The sequence below is a fragment of the Narcine bancroftii genome, chromosome 1 (assembly GCF_036971445.1).
Source record: "Narcine bancroftii isolate sNarBan1 chromosome 1, sNarBan1.hap1, whole genome shotgun sequence".
Lineage (NCBI taxonomy): Eukaryota > Metazoa > Chordata > Chondrichthyes > Torpediniformes > Narcinidae > Narcine > Narcine bancroftii.
In genome coordinates this window covers 139,476,356-139,498,719 of record NC_091469.1, presented here as the reverse complement: position 1 = coordinate 139,498,719, position 22,364 = coordinate 139,476,356, and the positions used below count along the sequence as shown (strand labels likewise).

The window sequence follows — 22,364 nt, the reverse complement described above, 5'->3', positions numbered from 1 at the left end:
TTTATGCAAAGGTAAACTACCATGGGTAACATTATGTAAACATACTTGTAAGTAAATGGGCTTCAACTACCTAATTTTCAAAATTATTATGAAGCAGCCCAGTTAAAATTTATTAGTAGATTGATGGATTTGGACTAGCCCCTGAGTTGGGCTAAAGTTGAGATAGCTTGTATTTCTGAAGTTGAGGTGTATCAATTTATATTTCGATGGAATGTAAATTTGTTGAGGGAATATAATATGCCGATATTAAAACATCTATTAAAACTATGGATTAAAAAAATAAGATTTTAGGATCAAAAGGCAAATTGTCAATTTTAACTCTATTAAATAATAATCGGCTTATTTCGTTTTCAATGTTTAATAGTCATTTAAAGAGTTAGAATTCTTCTTTTTCTTTGGCTTGGCTTCGCGGACGAAGATTTATGGAGGGGGTAAAAGTCCACGTCAGCTGCAGGCTCATTTGTGGCTGACAAGTCCGATGCGGGACAGGCAGACACGGTTGCAGCGGCTGCAGGGGAAAATTGGTTGGTTGGGGTTGGGTGTTGGGTTTTTTCCTCCTTTGCCTTTTGTCAGTGAGGTGGGCTCTGCGGTCTTCTTCAAAGGAGGTTGCTGCCCGCCAAACTGTGAGGCGCCAAGATGCACGGTTTGAGGCGAGATCAGCCCAATGGCGGTGGTCAATGTGGCAGGCACCAAGAGATTTCTTTAGGCAGTCCTTGTACCTTTTCTTTGGTGCACCTCTGTCACGGTGGCCAGTGGAGAGCTCGCCATATAACACGATTTTGGGAAGGCGATGGTCCTCCATTCTGGAGACGTGACCCATCCAGCGCAGCTGGATCTTCAGCAGCGTGGACTCGATGCTGTCGACCTCTGCCATCTCGAGTACTTCGACGTTATGGATGAAAGCGCTCCAATGGATGTTGAGGATGGAGCGGAGACAACGCTGGTGGAAGCGTTCTAGGAGCCGTAGGTGATGCCGGTAGAGGACCCATGATTCGGAGCCGAACAGGAGTGTGGGTATGACAACGGCTCTGTATACGCTTATCTTTGTGAGGTTTTTCAGTTGGTTGTTTTTCCAGACTCTTTTGTGTAGTCTTCCAAAGGCGCTATTTGCCTTGGCGAGTCTGTTGTCTATCTCATTGTCGATCCTTGCATCTGATGAAATGGTGCAGCCGAGATAGGTAAACTGGTTGACCGTTTTGAGTTTTGTGTGCCCGATGGAGATGTGGGGGGGCTGGTAGTCATGGTGGGGAGCTGGCTGATGGAGGACTTCAGTTTTCTTCAGGCTGATTTCCAGGCCAAACATTTTGGCAGTTTCCGCAAAGCAGGACGTCAAGCGCTGAAGAGCTGGCTCTGAATGGGCAACTAAAGCGGCATCATCTGCAAAGAGTAGTTCACGGACAAGTTTCTCTTGTGTCTTGGTGTGAGCTTGCAGGCGCCTCAGATTGAAGAGACTGCCATCCGTGCGGTACCGGATGTAAACAGCGTCTTCATTGTTGGGGTCTTTCATGGCTTGGTTCAGCATCATGCTGAAGAAGATTGAAAAGAGGGTTGGTGCGAGAACACAGCCTTGCTTCACGCCATTGTTAATGGAGAAGGGTTCAGCGAACTCATTGCTGTATCTGACCCAGCCTTGTTGGTTTTCTTGCAGTTGGATAATCATGTTGAGGAACTTTGGGGGACATCCGATGCGCTCTAGTATTTGCCAAAGCCCTTTCCTGCTCCCGGTGTCGAAGGCTTTGGTGAGGTCAACAAAGGTGATGTAGAGTCCTTTGTTTTGTTCTCTGCACTTTTCTTGGAGCTGTCTGAGGGCAAAGACCATGTCAGTAGTTCCACTGTTTGCGCGAAAGCCGCACTGTGATTCTGGGAGAATATTCTCGGCAACACTAGGTATTATTCTATTTAGTAGAATCCTAGCGAAGATTTTGCCTGCAATGGAGAGCAGCGTGATTCCCCTGTAGTTTGAGCAGTCTGATTTCTCGCCTTTGTTTTTGTACAGGGTAATGATGGTGGCATCACGAAGATCCTGAGGCAGTTTTCCTTGGTCCAAACAAAGCTTGAAAAACTCATGCAGTTTGGCATGCAGAGTTTTGCCACCAGCCTTCCAGACCTCTGGGGGGATTCCATCCATACCTGCTGCTTTGCCACTTTTCAGTTGTTCGATTGCCTTATATGTCTCATGCAGGGTGAGGACCTCATCCAGGTCTAGCCTTACGGGCTGTTGAGGGAGCTGGAGCAGGGCGGAATCTTGGACTGAGCGGTTGGCACTGAAAAGAGATTGGAAGTGTTCTGACCATCGGTTGAGGATGGAGATCTTGTCGCTGAGGAGGACTTTGCCGTCTGAGCTGCGCAGCGGGCTTTGGACTTGGGGTGAGGGGCCGTACACAGCCTTTAGAGCCTCATAGAATCTCCTGAAGTCACCAATGTCCGCGCTGAGCTGGGTTCGTTTGGCGAGGCTAGTCCACCACTCATTTTGGATCTCCCGGAGTTTGCGCTGAAGATGGCTGCATGCGCGACGGAAGGCTTGTTTCTTCTCTGGACAGGACGGCTTTGTAAGGTGAGCCTGGTGGGCAGCTCGCTTCTTTGCCAGCAGCTCCTGGATTTCCTGGCTGTTTTCGTCAAACCAGTCCTTGTTTTTCCTGGAGGAGAAGCCCAGTACCTCTTCAGTGGATTGCAGTATGGTAGTCTTCAACTAATCCCAGAGGGTTTCAGGGGACGGGTCCGTGAGGCGGGTTGCATCGTCGAGCTTTGCTTTGAGGTTTGCCTGGAAGTTTCCTCTCGCTTCGTCTGACTGCAGGTTTCCAACATTGAACCTCTTTCTGGGGGCTTTATTGTTCCTGGGCTTTGGCTTGAAGTGAAGGTTGAGCTTGCAGCGAACCAGCCGGTGGTCAGTGTGGCATTCCGCGCTAGCCATGACCCTGGTGTGGAGCACATCTCGTTTGTCATTTTCTCGCACCAGGATGTAGTCCAGGAGGTGCCAGTGTTTGGATCGGGGATGCATCCAGGTGGTCTTACGGCTGTCCCTCTGCTGAAAAAGGGTGTTTGTAATGACAAGCCGCTGTTCTGCGCAGAGCTCCAACAGGAGGCGCCCATTGTCGTTACACTTGCCGACGCCATGCTTGCCCAGGATTATTGGCTAGGTTTCTGAGTCTTTGCCGACACGAGCGTTGAAGTCGCCCAGGCTGTAGGGGTGCATTGGATGAGGTTGCGCAGGTCGTTGTAGAACTTTTCCTTTTCTGCTGGTTCCGCCTGGAGGGTTGGAGCATAGACACTGATGAGGGTGATGCGACGCTTGTTTTGAAGGGGGAGTTGCATGGACATGATTCGGTCCGAGAGGCCTGTCGGAAGGTTTTCGTGTTTGGAGGCAATGAAGCTCTTGACCATGAAGCCTACACCAGATAGGCGTCATTCATCCGAAGGCTTGCCAGACCAGTAGAGTGTGTAGCCCGCGCCGCGTTCTTGGAGGCTGCCTACATTTGCCAGGCGGACTTCACTGAGAGCGGCTATGTCGATGTCAAGTCTGAGGAGTTCATGTGCAATGAGGGCAGACCGACGTTCAGGTCGGTGGCTGTCAGCCTTGTCTAGCATGGTTCTGATGTTCCAGCATGCTAGCTTGAGTTTGTGAGCATCTTTTGAGGGGGAGGATGTGGAGGGGTAGGACGTGGAGGGGGAGGACGTGGACCTGTCCTCGGGCCTGCGCAAAGGAGCTTTTAGGTGGAATGCAGTGCGTGCAGTACTGGCCCCACCCTTTACACCCATGGTTCGTGTGCCTTTAGAATTCTAACGGCAGAATTCTAAGGGTATAAAAACATGGCATGATTGCTTTGTAGAAAGACAGTTTCTTTCTTTCAATCCATTGAAAGAGTGTTTTGATATTGCTGAAAATTCTTTATTTGTTTATTATCAACTTTGATCTTTGGTGAAAAATTTGTATGGTAGAGAGATGACTTTACCTGTATTGACGGAATTCGAGTCTTTGACTTCTTCTATAACAAAAACCATTATATTTCTGTTCTTTTTTCTTTGGCTTGGCTTCGCGGATGATTTATGGAGGGGTAATGTCCACATCAGCTGCAAGCTCGTTTGTGGCTGACAAGTCCGATGCGGGACAGGCAGACATGGTTGTAGCGGTTGCAAGGGAAAATTGGTTGGTTGGGGTTGGGTGTTGGGTTTTTCCTCCTTTGTCTTTTGTCAGTATATTTCTGTTATGCACTAAGAATTACAAGATAATATGGATAAGTCGGGATGGGAGAAGTCTAAGTTTAAATGGGAAAATGATTTAGCTTTTGTTTTTCTTGAAGACTACTGGGCAGATACATGTCATGATGGTGTTACTAAATTGATGAATGTGCGGCATGGAATGGTTAATTATAATTTTCTACATCAATTGTATTTAACCCCAAAGAAATTGTATTTTGGATTCTTGTTTTAGATGTGGTGTATGTACTGGAACTTTTTTACATGGTGTTTGGTCTTGTTTGCATATACAACCATTCTGGCAAAAAATTAGGTTAACTTTGGAAAAATTATATGACATTAAGTTACCACTAGATTCATCTATTTTTTTTAATGGGTTATATGATTCCTTTAAAGGGATTAGGGTTGGATAAATTTCAAATTGCATTTGTACACTTAGCATTGTCTGTAGCTAGAAAATGTGTAGCAAGTACATGGAAAGATAATATAGTGATTAATATAATTTGATGGCATAATGAATAGAAAGCTTGTATTTTTATGGAAAAAAATTACATATTATCTGCATGACAATTATTCTTTTTTTGTTAATAAGTTGTTACCATATTTGGAATATATGCATTTAGATATATTTTGATTTATTATATACTTTTAGTTTCTGATTATATATTTTAGCTCTCCTTAAGAGAGCTGGTTGATGGGGTGGGAGGGATAGGAGTGGGGATTTGATTTATTTTTTTTCTCTCTTGTATTTTTTTCTTACTTTTTTCTTTTTTAATATTTTTTGTATTACTGTTAATGATTCTTCAAATACATAAAGTTAAAAAAAATATATTTCATTTGAAATGAAAGAGCAATGCCCAAGGTAGAGCCTTCATGTCTGCCAGTGTCTTTACAGCGACTTTGAAGAATGCGTATGAAGACTTCACAATTAGTTGTTAATTGGACTGTTGTGAAATCGAATGGACAATAGTTTTAAAGGAACAGATGCCCAGGCTCAGAAAATGATTAATCTTTTGTCAGGGCCAGAGATCCAAGTCTGGTTGAAGTTTGCTGTTCTAAGATGGGTCATGTGGTTTTGCAAACAGAGAGAAAAAAAAACCCATGCTATTCTTTGTGGAGAGAGAGAGAGAGAGAGAGAGAGAGAGAGAGAGAGAGAGAGAGAGAGAGAGAGTTTCAGTTTACAGCAGGTGTTGGTCCTGGAACCTGCAAATTTTGCAGGCCTGCTATCAGACCCGATTTGAAGACTGGTTTTGAGTTCTGAGTTTAGCCTATTCTAAACCCTTGTAGTCAATTACAAGAAGATGTGGCTGGTTAATGTGTCTCTCTTGCAATAAGGGGGGAAAAAAAACTCTCTTGTGATAACCTGGAAGAAGAGGTTATCTTTTGGAAAAACTGTGAGGGAAAAAGTTTCGCCAGCAAGACACTGAAGTGGCTGTGTGTGTGTCCAACAAATTATGAATATCTCTCTGAAACCAACAAGGACCTTACTGAGGGGGTAACAATTTAAGTTAAGCCATCAGAACCTTATGAAGATCATAAATGTTAAATTCTGTGTCTTCTTTCTTTGGCTTGGCTTCGCGGACGAAGATTTATAGTCCACGTCAGCTGCAGTCTCGTTTGTGGCTGACAAGTCCGATGCGGGACAGGCAGACACGGTTGCAGCGGCTGCAGGGGAAAATTGGTTGGTTGGGGTTGGGTGTTGGGTTTTTCCTCCTTTGCCTTTTGTCAGTGAGGTGGGCTCTGCGGTCTTCTTCAAAGGAGGTTGCTGCCCACCGAACTGTGAGGCGCCAAGATGTACGGTTTGAGGCGATATCCGCCCACTGGCGGTGGTCAATGTGGCAGGCACCAAGAGATTTCTTGGTGTGGGTATGACAACGGCTCTGTATACGCTTATCTTTGTGAGGTTTTTCAGTTGGTTGTTTTTCCAGACTCTTTTGTGTAGTCTTCCAAAGGCGCTATTTGCCTTGGCGAGTCTGTTGTCTATCTCATTGTCGATCCTTGCATCTGATGAAATGGTGCAGCCGAGATAGGTAAACTGGTTGAACGTTTTGAGTTTTGTGTGCCCGATGGAGATGTTGGGGGGAGCTGGTAGTCATGGTGGGGAGCTGGCTGATGGAGGACCTCAGTTTTCTGTGTATAGTATGGAAAATTGCCCAATACCAGTGAAACTTGGAGAAGTGAAAAGTGAATATTGATCTTATTATTATCTTTGAAGAAAATTATTATTTTTTGTTTAAGTTACCATTGTCTTAGTGAATTTCTGTTCCTGCTGGTATTTGGAGTCCTCTGGGCCACAGAAGTGGCAATGGTGCCACGTGGCAATTCGGAGCATTAATGTAGCAATGTACAGTAATGGAATGTATATATGAATAATTATACTGAGGATGCAAAAATACTTTGCATGGTTTTCTTTCGAATATAATTATATTATGAATGAGGATTATTTTTGGGGGAAAAATGAAAGTAAATAAAGGTAGGAGGTTTAGGTGCAACTAAATGAAGCCACTGACCATATGACCTGGGTTGTCAGCCTGGTGATAGCAATGTTGTTTTATTCAGTCAATTTACAAGGTTAGACACCAAAAGCCACTGGAGAGCCATGATTATCATTTGATCCCAAATATCTTGAAGGGTTTTCAACTCAAAGTCAAAGTACTCTTGACATCTGACAGAATACATGATGCCTTTGCATGCTTGGTCTGAGAGAATCAAATGGGTTCAATCTTGAACCTTTGTGCTTTCTGTGTACCGCGATAGCATGGACTTTCATTGGAATGGGAATGCACTGACAACCACACATCCTTCAATGTGGTCAGGAAAATTGTACAATAACCTCACATTTCTCAATCACACCTCTTCACCTTTTCACCAAGTTGTTTTTAAGATTTTTGGAATAGCCTATTAGGTTGAATCATTCACCACCGAAGACTTACCTAAAAAGAGCTCTCCGTTAGTTAGTCTGATCAATCTACCAATTTGTACCTACTGTTGTCTTTTAAATTATTGAACAAGAAAACAATTCAAATATTCAAAAGGTTGGGGTATTATTGTTTGACACAGATTCCCAAAATGCAGAGTTTGTTGTTTTCTTTGAACTAACTGGGCAAAGGCTTGAGCTTCGTTTTTCTCAATCTAAATGTCCAAAAGTTTTGCTCATTGAACATGTTCCTCTCTTTCATTCAGTTGCAGAATGGCAATTCTTTTCACAACTTTACAGAATGGGCTGCAGGATGTAAATTATATCAAATCAATCGGACTTAAAGTTAAATATCAGAGTGTTGAACATAAACCTGCAAGCATCTCATAAGAAAAATGACAAACTGTTTTGATAATGACAAGGGTGGAAAGATAGAATTAAAGCATGCCTTTAAATTGTTAGCAAGGAAATGTATAGCTATTACTTGGAAAAACTAGACTGATTTGGGTTTGCAGAGATGGCATATAGAATTGAGGTCATATATTCCTTTGGAAAAAAAAATAAAGTATAATTTACGAGACAAATACCTTTTTATTTCCTAAGTACAGGATCAGTGGAACATTAGCTGTGTGGATAAAAAATTGGCATGCAGGAATAAACCAGAGAGTGGTAGTGGAAGGAAAGGATACTGTCTAGAGGTCAGTGACTCGTGGAGAGCTGCAGGGATTTGTGCGATCCCTGCTATTTGTGATTTTTATAAATGAACTGGATGAAGAGGCCGAAGGATGGGTCAATAAGTTTGTGGATGACATTAATGTTGGAGGAGTTGTGGATGAAGTTGAAGGTTGCTGAAGGTTACAAGAAGATATAGACAGGGTGCAGAGTTGGGCAGAAAAGTAGCAGATGGATTTTAATCTGGATAAGTGAGGTGATGCATTTTGGAAGGACAAACGGGAAGGCTAAGTTCAGGGTGATTAGGAGTGTGGAGGTACGGAGGGATTTTGGGGTTCAAATACATACATCCCTCAATGTCGCTGCACAGTTTGATAGGATAGTTAAGAAAGCCTATTGGATGCTGGGCTTCATTAATAGGGGGACTGAGTTCAGGAGTAGAGAGGTCATATTGCAACTCTACATATCTCTGGTGAGACCGCACTTGGCATATCGTGTTCATTTCTGGAATCCATGAAGAGGATGAAGAGGAGATTTACCAGGATGTTGTCTGGATTGGAAATCAAGTTTTATGAGGCAAGGTTAGTAGAGCTAGGACTTTTCACTTTGGAGTACAGAAGGTTAAAAGGAGACTTAATAGAAGTCTACAAGATTATCGACCGAGGCTGGGGCCGCCGTCTCCCCCTTGCTCCTGCCCGTATCGGGGCCGCTGCCGTCTACCCTTCGCCCGGACCGGGGCCGGGGCCGCTGCTGCTCTCCCTGTGCCTGGACTGGGGCCGCCGCCTCCCACTCCCTGCCCGGACCGGGGCCTCCGCCTGCCTCACTCGACCGAGGCCGGGGCCGCCGTCTCCCCCTTGCTCCTGCCCGTATCGGGGCCGCCGCCGTCTACCCTTCGCCCGGACCGGGGCCGGGGCCGCTGCTGTTCTCCCTGTGCCTGGACTGGGGCCTTCCCCATAGTGTGTCGAGTGTGGCAGGCGGAGGCCCCGGTCCGGGCAGGGAGTGGGAGGCAGCGGCCCCAGTCCAGGCACAGGGAGAGCAGCAGCGGCCCCGGCCCCGGTCCGGGCGAAGGGTAGACGGCGGCGGCCACGATTACGGGCAGGAGCAAGGGGGAGACGGCGGCCCCGGCCTCGGTCGAGTGGGGCAGGCGAAGGCCCCGATCCGGGCAGAGAGTGGGAGGCGGCGGCCCCAATCCAGGCACAGGGTGAACTGCGGCGGCCTCGGCCCCGGTCCGGGCAGTATGGACCGACCTAGGAGGGGAGGCAGGCCCCTCCAGCCCGGGTAAGAAACCTGCATAGGAGAAGGCCACTCCGATATAAAACCTACGACCCAAGGACCTCGCTGCCACGTCCTAGCTTGCTCGGCCACGGCACACGAACCATGGGTGTAAAGGGTGGGGCCAGTACTGCGCGCACTGCACTCCACCTAAAAGCTCCTTTGCGCAGGCCCGAGGACAGGTCCACGTCCTCCCCCTCCACGTCCTCCCCCTCAAAAGATGCTCACAAACTCAAGCTAGCATGCTGGAACATCAGAACCATGCTAGACAAGGCTGACAGCCACCGACCTGAACGTCGGTCTGCCCTCATTGCACATGAACTCCTCAGACTTGACATCGACATAGCCGCTCTCAGTGAAGTCCGCCTGGCAGATGTAGGCAGCCTCCAAGAACGCGGCGCGGGCTACATACTCTACTGGTCTGGCAAGCCTTCGGATGAACGACGCCTATCTGGTGTAGGCTTCATGGTCAAGAGCTTCATTGCCTCCAAACTCGAAAACCTTCCAACAGGCCTCTCGGACCGAATCATGTCCATGCGACACCCACTTCAAAACAAGCGTCACATCACCCTCATCAGTGTCTATGCTCCAACCCTCCAGGCGGAACCAGCAGAAAAGAACAAGTTCTACACCGACCTGCGCAACCTCATCCAACGTACCCCTACAGCCGACAAGGTTGTCATCCTGGGCGACTTCAACGCTCGTGTCGGCAAAGACTCAGAAACCTGGCCAGGAATCCTGGGCAAGCATGGCGTCGGCAAGTGCAACGACAATGGGCGCCTCCTGTTGGAGCTCTGCGCAGAACAGCGACTTGTCATTACAAACACCCTTTTTCAGCAGAGGGACAGCCTTAAGACCACCTGGATGCATCCCCGATCCAAACACTGGCACCTCCTGGACTACATCCTGCTGCGAGAAAGTGACAAACAAGATGTGCTCCACACCAGGGTCATGCCTAGTGCGGAATGCCACACTGACCACCGGCTGGTTCGCTGCAAGCTCAACCTTCACTTCAAGCCAAAGCCCAGGAACAATAAAGCCCCCAGAAAGAGGTTCAATGTTGGAAACCTGCAGTCAGAAGAAGCGAGAGGAAACTTCCAGGCAAACCTCAAAGCAAAGCTCGACGTTGCAACCCGCCTCACGGACCCGTCCCCTGAAACCCTCTGGGATCAGTTGAAGACTACCATACTGCAATCCACTGAAGAGGTACTGGGCTTCTCCTCCAGGAAAAACAAGGACTGGTTTGACGAAAACAGCCAGGAAATCCAGGAGCTGCTGGCAAAGAAGCGAGCTGCCCACCAGGCTCACCTTACAAAGCCGTCCTGTCCAGAGAAGAAACAAGCCTTCCGTCGCGCATGCAGCCATCTTCAGCGCAAACTCCGGGAGATCCAAAATGAGTGGTGGACTAGCCTCGCCAAACGAACACAGCTCAGCGCGGACATTGGCGACTTCAGGGGTTTCTACGAGGCTCTAAAGGCTGTGTACGGCCCCTCACCCCAAGCCCGCTGCGCAGCTCAGACGGCAAAGTCCTCCTCAGCGACAAGATCTCCATCCTCAACCGATGGTCAGAACACTTCCAATCTCTTTTCAGTGCCAACCGCTCAGTCCAAGATTCCGCCCTGCTCCATCTCCCTCAACAGCCCCTAAGGCTAGAGCTGGATGAGGTTCCCACCCTGGATGAGACATATAAGGCAATCGAACAACTGAAAAGTGGCAAAGCAGCAGGTATGGATGGAATCCCCCCAGAAGTCTGGAAGGCTGGCGGCAAAATTCTGCATGCCAAACTGCATGAGTTTTTCAAGCTTTGTTGGGACCAAGGTAAACTGCCTCAGGATCTTCGTGATGCCACCATCATCACCCTGTACAAAAACAAAGGCGAGAAATCAGACTGCTCAAACTACAGGGGAATCACGTTGCTCTCCATTGCAGGCAAAATCTTCGCTAGGATTCTACTAAATAGAATAATACCTAGTGTCGCCGAGAATATTCTCCCAGAATCACAGTGCGGCTTTCGCGCAAACAGAGGAACCACTGACATGGTCTTTGCCCTCAGACAGCTCCAAGAAAAGTGCAGAGAACAAAACAAAGGACTCTACATCACCTTTGTTGACCTCACCAAACCCTTCGACACCGTGAGCAGGAAAGGGCTTTGGCAAATACTAGAGCGCATCGGATGTCCCCCAAAGTTCCTCAACATGATTATCCAACTGCACGAAAACCAACAAGGTCGGGTCAGATACAGCAATGAGCTCTCTGAACCATTCTCCATTAACAATGGCGTGAAGCAAGGCTGTGTTCTGGCACCAACCCTCTTTTCAATCTTCTTCAGCATGATGCTGAACCAAGCCATGAAAGACCCCAACAATGAAGACGCTGTTTACATCCGGTACCGCACGGATGGCAGTCTCTTCAATCTGAGGCGCCTGCAAGCTCACACCAAGACACAAGAGAAACTTGTCCGTGAACTACTCTTTGCAGATGATGCCGCATTAGTTGCCCATTCAGAGCCAGCTCTTCAGCGCTTGACGTCCTGCTTTGCGGAAACTGCCAAAATGTTTGGCCTGGAAGTCAGCCTGAAGAAAACTGAGGTCCTCCATCAGCCAGCTCCCCACCATGACTACCAGCCCCCCCACATCTCCATCGGGCACACAAAACTCAAAACGGTCAACCAGTTTACCTATCTCGGCTGCACCATTTCATCAGATGCAAGGATCGACAATGAGATAGACAACAGACTCGCCAAGGCAAATAGCGCCTTTGGAAGACTACACAAAAGAGTCTGGAAAAACAACCAACTGAAAAACCTCACAAAGATAAGCGTATACAGAGCCGTTGTCATACCCACACTCCTGTTCGGCTCCGAATCATGGGTCCTCTACCGGCACCACCTACGGCTCCTAGAACGCTTCCACCAGCGTTGTCTCCGCTCCATCCTCAACATCCATTGGAGCGCTTACACCCCTAACGTCGAAGTACTCGAGATGGCAGAGGTCGACAGCATCGAGTCCACGCTTATGAAGATCCAGCTGCGCTGGATGGGTCACGTCTTCAGAATGGAGGACCATCGCCTTCCCAAGATCGTATTATATGGCGAGCTCTCCACTGGCCACCGTGACAGAGGTGCACCAAAGAAAAGGTACAAGGACTGCCTAAAGAAATCTCTTGGTGCCTGCCACATTGACCACCGCCAGTGGGCTGATAACGCCTCAAACCGTGCATCTTGGCGCCTCACAGTTTGGCGGGCAGCAACCTCCTTTGAAGAAGACCGCAGAGCCCACCTCACTGACAAAAGGCAAAGGAGGAAAAACCCAACACCCAACCCCAACCAACCAATTTTCCCTTGCAACCGCTGCAATCGTGTCTGCCTGTCCCGCATCGGACTTGTCAGCCACAAACGAGCCTGCAGCTGACGTGGACTTTTTACCCCCTCCATAAATCTTCGTCCGCGAAGCCAAGCCAAAGAGAAAAAGACAAGATTATGAAAGGCCTAGATAGGATGGACAGCCAGTGCCTGTTTCCCAGGGCAGGAATGGCAAACACCAAAAGACATATGCAAAAGGTTAGGGGATGTAAGTTTAGGGGAGTTATCAGGGGAAAGTTATTAACACAGTGAGTTGTGGGTGTCTAGAATGCCTTGCCTGTAATGGTGGTGGACGCTGAAACATTGGGGCATTTAAAAGACTCTTAGACAGGTCATACCCACACTCCTGTTCGGCTCCGAATCATGGGTCCTCTACCAGCATCACCTACGGCTCCGAGAACGCTTCCACCAGCGTTGTCTCTGCTCCATCCTCAACATTCATTGGAGCGCCTTCATCCCTAACGTCGAAGTACTCGAGATGGCAGAGGTCGACTGCATCGAGTCCACGCTGCTGAAGATCCAGCTGTGCTGGGTGGGTCACATCTCCAGAATGGAGGACCATCGCCTTCCCAAGATCGTGTTATATGGCGAGCTCTCCACTGGCCACTGAGACAGAGGTGCACCAAAGAAGAGGTACAAGGACTGCCTAAAGAAATCTCTTGGTGCCTGCCACATTGACCACCGCCAGTGGGCTGATATCACCTCAAACCGTGCATCTTGGCGCCTCACAGTTCGGCGGGCAGCAACCTCCTTTGAAGAAGACCGCAGAGCCCACCTCACTGACAAAAGGCAAAGGAGGAAAAACCCAACACTCAACCCCAACCAACCAATTTTCCCCTGCAACCGCTGCAACCGTGTCTGCCTGTCCCGCATCGGACTTGTCAGCCACAAACGAGCCTGCAGCTGACGTGGACATTTACCCGCTCCATAAATCTTCATCCGCGAAGCCAAGCGAAAGAGAGGAAAATTGAGAGTTACGGGGTAGAGTGGATTTAGTACTAGGGATATTTGATTGATACAACATTCAGGGCTGAAGGGCCTATACTGTGCTGCAACGTTCTGTGTTCTAACCCGGAGGAACTCACAAGCCTTGTATCATCCATTGGAAGTAAAGATATGTAACTAATGTTTCAGGCCTGAGCCCTTCTTCAAGGTGTGTGTAAAAAAGCAAGTAGGCATCTGAAGTGCCAGTTGATGAAGTAGACAAAGACGATGTGATCAAACAATAATCATGGCTTTTATTAGCAGAAACTCATGTTACAATAATGAAAGACAATAGATGCATATGCAGTTATACCCAAGGGGAGTGTCCTTAACAGTCGAGATAATGCACAGCCAATGTTAGTACAGCAAGGCTCACCAGAGGGGAAACAGGCAGCTTGGCAGACATTCACCACAGTGTCCCCCGGCAGAAGAAGGGACAGCTGCTAGGAAACACTGAAGCTAGGAAAAACTGAAGCAAGCGATACATGGATACCATGTTTGGCCTTGAGATACTTTAACAGCCAAAATACGCCAGAATCTAGCAAGCAATCAAAATATAATGAGATGTTTTATGAATATGTCAGCCTATCAGGTTGTTTACGAATTCTGGTGCTTCGTCTCAAAACAGGTGGCTCCTTTGCAACCTTGGGAATGGGTACAGGTCCTGGGTCTGTAGTGTGGAAAGGACTGACTTCTGGACCCGCTCCAGAATCACCAGCATGAGGCAGTGGAGCCTCAGCATGGCCATTTGAAAGGTTACTAGGGGTCACAGGCTGGGGGGTGAGTCCAACCTCTCAGGCTCCCTCTGAGTAGGGGTGCGAGGAAGGGGCATACCAGGTGATGTCAGATCTCTTAGGGGTACAGTGTTAGACAACCAATTTTCCCCTGCAACCACTGCAACCGTGTCTGCCTGTCCCGCATCGGACTTGTCAGCCACAAACGAGCCTGCAGCTGACGTGGACATTTACCCCTCCATAAATCTTCGTCTGCGAAGCCAAGCCAAAGAAGAACAGTGTCAGTATTCCCATCTGGGCATTTAACATGAGCGTAGTTGGGGTTAGTATGCAGTAGCTGAACTGTGCGCCCGGGCATGGCTCTTCAGCAGCACGGTTCCAGGCTCAGATAAACAGGCTGGCCAGTCCATCACAGTTCCTGATTTCCTAGGAAAGGAAGCATACGTTCATGAGGTGTTTGATTTGTTGCAATACACAATAAAGACTGAATAGAATGTAATGCCTCAAGCAGCACCTCCTGCCACCGGGTAACAGGGTAACTATGTGTTTTTAAAGCAAGATTAACAGTCTTCCAGACTGTAGCATTAGCCTTTTCAACCTGCCCATTGCCCTGCGGGTTGTAGCTCGTGGTATAGCTGGTGGCAATCCCCTTTCATAGCACGGCTCGCCACAGTTCAGCGCTCATGAATGCTGAGCCTCTATCGGTATGAATGTAATTGGGAAAACCAAAAATGCTGAAAATTCTGTCAAGTGACTTAATGACAGACGCTGACAAGACGTCAGGGCAGGGTATCGCAAAGGGAAACCTGGAATATTCATCAATTACAGTAAGGAATTATACATTTTCATTGTTGGAAGGTAATGGCCCTTTAAAATCTAAGCTAATCCCCTCAAGAGGTCAGGTTGCCTTGATGAGAGTGGCCTCTGGAGCTTTGAAGTATTGCGGTTTGCATTCTGCACAATCAGGTCAGCTTTTAGTCAATTTCCTGACTTCTTCCAGAGAGTAAGGAAGGTTGTTAGCCCTTGTGTAATGGAAGAATCTCGTGAGTCCTGGGTTGCACAGTCTGCTATGGATCTCTTTTAGCCCCTCCAGCTGAGCACCAGCAGCAGATCGTGACAATGCGTCGGAGGGATCATTTAACCTGCCCGGTCTGTACTGGATCTCATAATTATAATTTGAGAGATCTATTCGCCAGCGGGCCATCTTATCGTTCTTGATTTTACTTTTGTGTTCAGTACTGAATATGTAGGCTACAGATTTCTGATCAGTGACAAGAGTAAAATTTATGCCGGCTAGAAAGTGTCTCCAGTAGCGAACAGCTTCAATAATAGCCTGGACTTCTTTTTCAATGGCAGGATGTTTAAGTTCAGGTCCGCGTAACATGCAGGAAAAGAATGCCACAGGTCTGCCCTTTTGATTAAGGGTTCCTGCCAAGGCACAATCTGAGACGTCAGTTTCCACTTGGAATGGGACAGCTTTAATTCTCTCGAAAGCCTTCAAGGCCATTGGAGATAGAGGAAAAGATTTAGTGTCAAACAGAAGGCGTGCCTTCGTGGCATAGTCCCGAACCCATTTGCAGTAGTAGGAAAAGAATCCCATACACCTTTTAAAGGCTTTTGCTGAGTTTGGGGGTGGTAACTTCTTAAGGGGGGGGCCATTCTTTCCGGGTCGGGACGGATTTCGCCCTTGCAGAAAATGTAGCCCAGAATGGGTAGCTCTGTCGCATTGAACAAACATTTGCCCTCATTAATTGTAAGGTTGAGTTCGTTAGTTGTTGCTAAAAATTTCTTTAAGTTGTTGTCATGCTCAGCCTGTGTTTTCCCACAGATAGTGACATTATCCAGATAGGGAAAATTACCCTGTAACTCATACATCCTAACAATCTTATCCATTTCCCTCTGAAACACTGACACACCATTAGTGACCCCAAAAGGTACCCTTTTAAACTGGTATAACTCCCCATGAGCCTCAAAGGCTGTATAGGGTCGTTCCTTTTTTTTAATGGGGATTTGGTGGTAAGCTGCTTTGAGGTCGATAGTGGAGCACACTTCGTATTGCGCTATCTGGTTAATCATTTCATTGATGCGTGGCAGGGTGTAGGCATCCAAGTTAGTGTAATGGTTGATTGTCTGGCTCTAGTCAATAGCCAGTCGTTTCTTCGTGTGATTTTTCACAACTACCACCTGGGCTCGCCACGGACTCTTACTGGGTTCAATTACTCCCTCTTTAAGCAATCTCTGGGTCTCAGCTTTGATAAATTCACGATCCTCTTTGTTGTAAGAACGCCTCTTAGTGGCAATCAGCGACACTCGCGGGATAAATCACTGAAAATGCAGGGAGCTTTGATCTTTAATGTGGACAGACCGCAGTAACTAGCGCGGGGGAGGGATGGTAAGTGTGGGTAGTGGCCCACTGAAATTTAACACTACACTGTTCATCTAAAATTGAATATCTAACCCCAGTACCACAGGGGTGCAGAGCTCCAGCATAGGAAAGAGCCACACATCAGACAGGCAATGTCCCTGCAAATTTAAAGTAACATTACTCTTGTACCGTACAGTTTTTGTAAGTTCACTACAAGCCATCAATATCCCTCACCAATTTTCAGCGCCACAAACACCCCTTCCAAACGGAGCAACATTTAACTGTAGCCGTCATTTGTTTCCTGCAACTGTTGCTCCATGATCATTTCATTGTTATTTTCAACTTACCTTTTGCATTTATTATCTCTTTCCATGTATTCATTTAATATATGTAGTCTTGTCATTTGTATTGGATATTTGGCTGCACAAGTCAGAATTTTGGTGCACATTTGCACTGCACCATGTGTACGACAATAAATATCATCAGTAGGCAGGGAGAGGTCAGCTCATGCAATCAAAAAGACAATGGAGAGAGTTGAAGTAGTTCAACAAAAGGCGGGGGGAGGGGGGGGAGAAAGAATGACCAGAGGGAAGGCCAACTGCATTTGACAGGTTAATATGGGGAAGTAACAATAGGACAAAATGACATTTCTTTTGTTTTAAATTTTTTTTATTGTTTTTAATAAATAGCTTATATTAATATGAATAGATACACATAATTAATGAAACTATAAGTATATCAAAAACAAACATAAATTTAAAAACATATCCATAATTCATAGTCCAGATATTATTTAAATAAGAAAGAAAAAAAGTTAAAGATAGAAGAAATAAAAAAGAAAAATAATAAAAAAAGGAGAAACAAAACACAAAGAACTCAGTACCCTTCCCTAACAACGTTGCCAGATGCTATAAAAAAATTAGAAGAAAAGCAAAAAGAGAAAAATAGAAAATGAAAAAGCAGGGATTGATCAGGGTTTGTGAGTGGAAGATAATGCTTGACGAATCTTGTTGAATTTTTTGAAGAGGTGACTAGAAAGGTTGATGAAGGAAGAGCAATCGATGTGGTCTTTTTGGATTTTAGTAAGAATTTTGATAAGGTTCCTGCATGGAAGATTAGTGAAGATGGTTCAATCTCTAGGGATTGATATAGAGATAGTCAGATAGGTTCAGAGGTGGCTGGAAGATAGGCACCAGAGAGCCATGGAGGCCGGTGACGAGTGGTCTGCCTCAGGGATTGGTGATAGGTCCTTTGTTGTTCGTCATTTATATTAATGATCTGGATGACGGGTGGTAAATTGGGTGAGTAAATATGTGGATGTTACAAAAATAGGGATGGTTGTGGATAGTGAAGAGGGTTTTCATGGACTACAGAAGGATTTGGACTGTTTGGAAAAGTGGGCTGAAAGGTGGCAGATGGAGTTTAATGTAGATAAGTGTGAGGTGCTTTATTTTGGGAAGAATAACCAAAACAGGACGTATGCAGTGAAGGAGAGGGCATTGAGGAATGCTGAGGGATCTTGGAATAATTGTTCAGTATTCCTTAAAGGTAGATTCCCATGTAGATAGGGTGGTGAAGAAGGCTTTTGGTATGCAGGCCTTTATAAATCATGGCATTGAATATAAGAGCAGGGAGCTGATTTTGAGACTGTTTAAGGCTTTTGTGAGGCCAAGCTTGGAGTATTGTGTGCAGTTCTGGTATCCAAATTATAGGAAGGATATAAATAAGTTAGACAGGATGCAAAGACGGTTTACAAAAATGTTGCCTGGATTGTGGTATCTTGAATACGGAGAAAGATTGAGTAGACTGGAAATTTATTTGTTGGAGCGTGGAAGGTTGAGAGGGGATTTGGTAGAGGAATTTAAAATTATGAAGGGAATAGATAGAGTAGATGTGAATAGGCTCTTTCCCCTGAAAGTAGGGGAGATTGGTACAAGGGGTCATAAATTAAGGTTTAGGGGGCAAAACTTTAGAAGTAATATAAGAATATGCTTCTGCACTCAGAGAGTGGTGGCTGAGTGGAATGATCTACCAGAAGAAGTAGTTGTGGCAGGGTCAATTTTGTCATTTGAGAGGAGGTTAGATGAGTACATGGATGTGAGGGGGTTGGAGGGTTATGGGAATGGGAGTGGGTAGGTGGAACTCGTGGAGTATCACGTAAATCGGTGCGAACTAGAAGGACCAATATGGCCTCTTTCCATACTGTAAATTGTTATATAGTTATACGGTTATAAAAGAACTTGGAAAAGGCACAAGTCAGACAATTCAATTACATTGAAATGAAATTATCGAAAGTGAGTCATAAATGACCCCCACAGTGTCTGCAATCTTATATCTGTTTGCAACTCAGGAAAATTATAATTTTGGTTCTGATTTTATTACATGGGTTAAATTATTGTATTCACGTCCATCTGCAACAATTCTTACTAATTTACAAGAATCTCACCTTTTCCATCTGCAACATGGCATTTGTCAAGGATAACATAACATAACATAACATAACAATTACAGCACGGAAACAGGCCATTAGGCCCTTCTAGTCCGCACTGAACCAAACACCCCTTTCTAGTTCCACCTCCCTGCACAATGCCCATAACCCTCCATCTTCTTCTCATCCATATACCTGTCCAACCTGTCTATTAAGTCCTTTTTTATTTGAACCATTAGCAATTAAGTTTTGTGAGTGCAAAGAGATTTCAGGTATATGGAGGAAAGGGATGGAACATAAGGTCTCCCTTTATGTAGATGATCTCCCGCTTTTCATTTTGGATTCAGTCGCTTCCCTCCCCATATCATGTCATTACTTTCACAATTCAATCTTCTGCAAATTGAATTTGCATAAAAGTGAGCTTCTTCCCTTGAATTTTCCTGCATAAATGTATGACGGTTTTCCTTTTAATATCATTAAAATTTCATTCACCTACTTTGGAATTACAATTATAAAGAATGATAAACATCTTTTTAAGGAGAATTACCTTGCTGTGTTCAAACAAGTGAAGCATTCCTTGACTCAATGGTCACCTTTGTCGACAACCTTAGTTGGCTGTATAAGTTCGATTAAAGTGAATATCTTTCCTAAATTTTTATGTCTTTTTCAATCTGTAACAATTTTTGTTCCTAAATAATTTGTTGACTTACTTGATTTGGCTATATTGTCTTACATGTGGAAGGGTAAGACCCTCACCTTAATAAAGTTCTCCTACAGAGATCTAAAAGAGATGGTGGTATGGCTCTGTCTAATTTTAGATTTTATTATTGGGCAGTCAATATACGATGTCTTACCTTTTGGTCTTTTTTCCCAATCATAATAATTCTGACTGGCCATTGTAAATAGCAATGGAGCTGAACTCAATCCCCACCCCTGCCCCCACCCCCCCAACCTCCCCAAATATTTCCAATGCACCAATTCTGGCCTCTTCACTTCCACTTTCAACTAAATGATAGACAATCCCATTGTTAAACTTTCTGTGAGAATTTGGGGGAAGTTTAGGAAACATTTTGCATTTCATAATTTCTCTCTTTCAAGCCCTATTACATCTAATCACCTTTTTCACCTTCTTTGCATGATGCTATTTTTCAGAAATGGTATAGAGAGGTTATTCAAAGTTTTTCAGGGTCTCTTTATTCATGGATATTTTACATCATTTGTGCAGCTTTCTGCTAAAACTGACCTGCCCAAACCTCAATTCTTTAGATAGTTTCAAATCTGGCACTTTCTTGAATCACAGTTTTCTGATTTTCTAAGAAGTCTGAATCAAATTTTGTCGCTGAGTTTTTTTAGTTTAATGCCTTCAGTAAACCAGGCGTCCTCTTGTTCTGCTGGAGTGAGCGAATCATATGGTTTACTCCACTGAACTGGTGAAGGGGGTAGGGGAGGGGGCAAGGCGGGTTCAACGTCCTCATGATGAGACAGAAGATCAGCCACCTGTTCGTGTATGTGGCCCACCCCTTCAGGCCCTCTGGTCGCGCGACTCTGAATATACCACTTCCATTTAACAATAGAAGACTTCTGAGCCTGCCCGATCTTTAGATTACATAGAAACATAGAAACATAGAAGATAGGAGCAGGAGTAGGTTATTCGACCCTTCGAGCCTGCTCTGCCGTTCAACGAAATCATGGCTGATCTTAAAGTTCAGTACCCCGTCCCCGCCTTCTCTCCGTAACCTTTAATACCCTTATACTGAAGAAATAGATCTAATTCCCTCTTAAATATATTTAATGAACCTGCCTCTACTGCCCTCTGTGGCAATGAATTCCACAGATTCACCACCCTCTGGGTAAAGAAATTCCTCCTCATCTCGGTCCTAAATGGTTTGCCTATTATCCTCAAACCATGGCCCCGGGTTCTGGATTTTCCCGTCATTGGAAACATCCCATCTTCATTCATTCTGTCCAGTCCTGCCAGAATTTTATATGTCTCTATGAGATCCCCTCTCAATCTTCTAAACTCCAGGGAGTACAATCGCAATTTGCGCAATCTTTCCTCATAAGTCATTCCTGCCATTCCAGGTATCAGCTTGGTGAATCGCCTCTGCATTCCCTCCATTGCAAGAACATCCTTCCTTAGATAAGGTGACCAAAACTGCACACAATACTCCAGGTGGGGTCTCACCAAGGCCCTGTACAGCTGCAGTAAGGTATCCTTGTTCCTATACTCAAACCCTCTTGATATGAAGGCCAACATACCATTTGCCTTTTTTAACCGCCTGCTGTACCTGCATGCTCGCCTTCAGAGACTGGGGTACAAGTACCCCTAGGTCTCTCTGCACTTCCCCATCTCTTAATCTATTGCCATTCAAATAACAATCTGCCCTCCGATTTGTATTACCAAAGTGGATAACCTCACATTTATCCACATTGTAGTGCATTTGCCATGTATCTGCACAGTCCCTCAATTTATCTAAATCACACTGGAGCTTCCTGACCCCCTCTTCCATGCACACAACCCCTCCTAGCTTAGTGTTATCTGCAAATTTGGAGATATTACATCCAATCCCCTCATCCAGATCATTAATGTAAATTGTGAACAGCTGGGGTCCCAGTGCAGATCCCTGTGGCACCCCACTGGTCACCGCCTGCCACTCAGAAAACGAGCCATTTATCCCAACTCTCTGTCTTCTACCTGCCAGCCAGTTCTCAATCCACATCAATACTTTGTCCCCAATCCCATGAGCCTTGATTTTGTAAGCCAGTCGTTTATGCGGGACCTTATCAAAGGCCTTTTGGAAGTCCAGGTACACCACATCCACTGGCTCTCCCCCATCTATTTTACCTGTCACCATCTCAAAGAATTCCAATAGATTTGTCAAGCACGATTTACCTTTTGTAAATCCATGTTGACTCTGTCCGATCCCTTCTCTGCTAGACATATGTTCCGCTATTACATCCTTAATAATGGATTCCATCATTTTGCCCACTACTGATGTAAGGCTCACCGGCCTATAATTTCCCGCTTTTTCTCTACCCCCCTTTTTAAATAGTGGGGTAACATTAGCTACCCTCCAATCCATGGGTACTGATCCTGAGTCTATCGAGTTCTGGAAAATAATTCTTAAAGCATCTGCTATCTGAATGGCCACTTCCTCAAGTACCCTAGGATGTAGATTATCAGGCCCTTGGGATTTATCTGCCTTCAATCCCATCAATTTCCCCAAGACCATGTCCTTAGAGATACTGATTTCTTTCAGTTCCTCCCTTGCATTAGTCTCTATGTTTCCCAACATCCTTGGGAGGTTATTTGTATCCTCTCTTGTAAAAACAGAACTAAAGTAAGAATTTAATTGGTCTGCCATTTCCTTATTCCCCATTATATATTCCCCTGATTCCGACTGCAAGGGACCTACTCTGGATTTCACCAATCTTTT

The 22,364-nt window shown here is 45.6% G+C and overlaps 1 protein-coding gene across 1 annotated transcript in view; it reads right to left on the bottom strand.

The window, feature by feature from the left end:
• Positions 1–20,133: 20,133 nt before the first annotated feature.
• LOC138764598 (uncharacterized) overlaps positions 20,134–22,364 on the bottom strand; it is an 81,361-nt gene continuing 79,130 nt past the window's right edge. The window contains exon 5 of the mRNA XM_069940725.1: positions 20,134–20,318. Within this exon, the coding sequence (XP_069796826.1) occupies positions 20,254–20,318 (65 nt within the window). The 3' untranslated portion in view covers positions 20,134–20,253. The remainder of the gene's footprint in view (positions 20,319–22,364) is intronic.